This window comes from Merops nubicus, unplaced genomic scaffold (assembly GCF_000691845.1).
Source record: "Merops nubicus isolate BGI_N331 unplaced genomic scaffold, ASM69184v1 scaffold36892, whole genome shotgun sequence".
NCBI lineage: Eukaryota > Metazoa > Chordata > Aves > Coraciiformes > Meropidae > Merops > Merops nubicus.
Window position 1 is genome coordinate 667 of NW_008594968.1, and position 539 is coordinate 1,205.

The following is a 539-nucleotide window of genomic DNA, read 5'->3' on the forward strand; positions in this document are numbered from 1 at the left end:
AACACCTCCTCGCTCCCCATCCTGCCCTCCCCAAACATCCCAGAGGACCGACGGATCCCAGCTGCCAGCTGGGGCGAGGGTGGAAGGCCGAGAACTCCACGGAACCCAGCACGTGAAGGAGCAACCCCAAGGCTTGAGCCCGTTGCCCCCCGGGCCCCCCCTTGAGCCCGTGGCCCCCCGGGCCCCCCCGCCCCCTTCTCCGTGGGAAATGGAAAGCCCCCGGGCCCGCAGCGGCCGGGCTGCCCATCAGCTGGGGAGCAGGACGTGCTCCAGAAAGTAGCTGATGGAGTCCCAGTGCTTCCAGAGGAAGAAGAGGAAGAGGATGAGCAGGGCGGTGCTGAGGATGCGCATGCGGGTCTTCATCAGCGGGGTGATGAAGTTGGCGATGGTGGAGACGAAGACGAGCAGCACGGCCATCAGGGCGAGGATGACGTTGATGAACTTGCCCAGCAGGGCCCGGGCGTTGGCGTTCTCCACCCCTTCCAGCTGCACCACCTGCTGCTGCTGCTGCTGCAGCTCCCGCCTTGGCACCCGCGTCA

At 66.8% G+C, this 539-nt stretch overlaps 1 protein-coding gene across 1 annotated transcript in view; it reads right to left on the bottom strand.

The window, feature by feature from the left end:
• Positions 1-246: 246 nt before the first annotated feature.
• Positions 247-539, bottom strand: part of LOC103768774 (transmembrane and coiled-coil domains protein 2-like) — a gene marked incomplete at its 5' end in the record, with an annotated part of 2,626 nt that continues 2,333 nt past the window's right edge. The window contains 1 exon segment of the mRNA XM_008935927.1: positions 247-538. Coding sequence (XP_008934175.1) covers positions 247-538 — 292 coding nt within the window.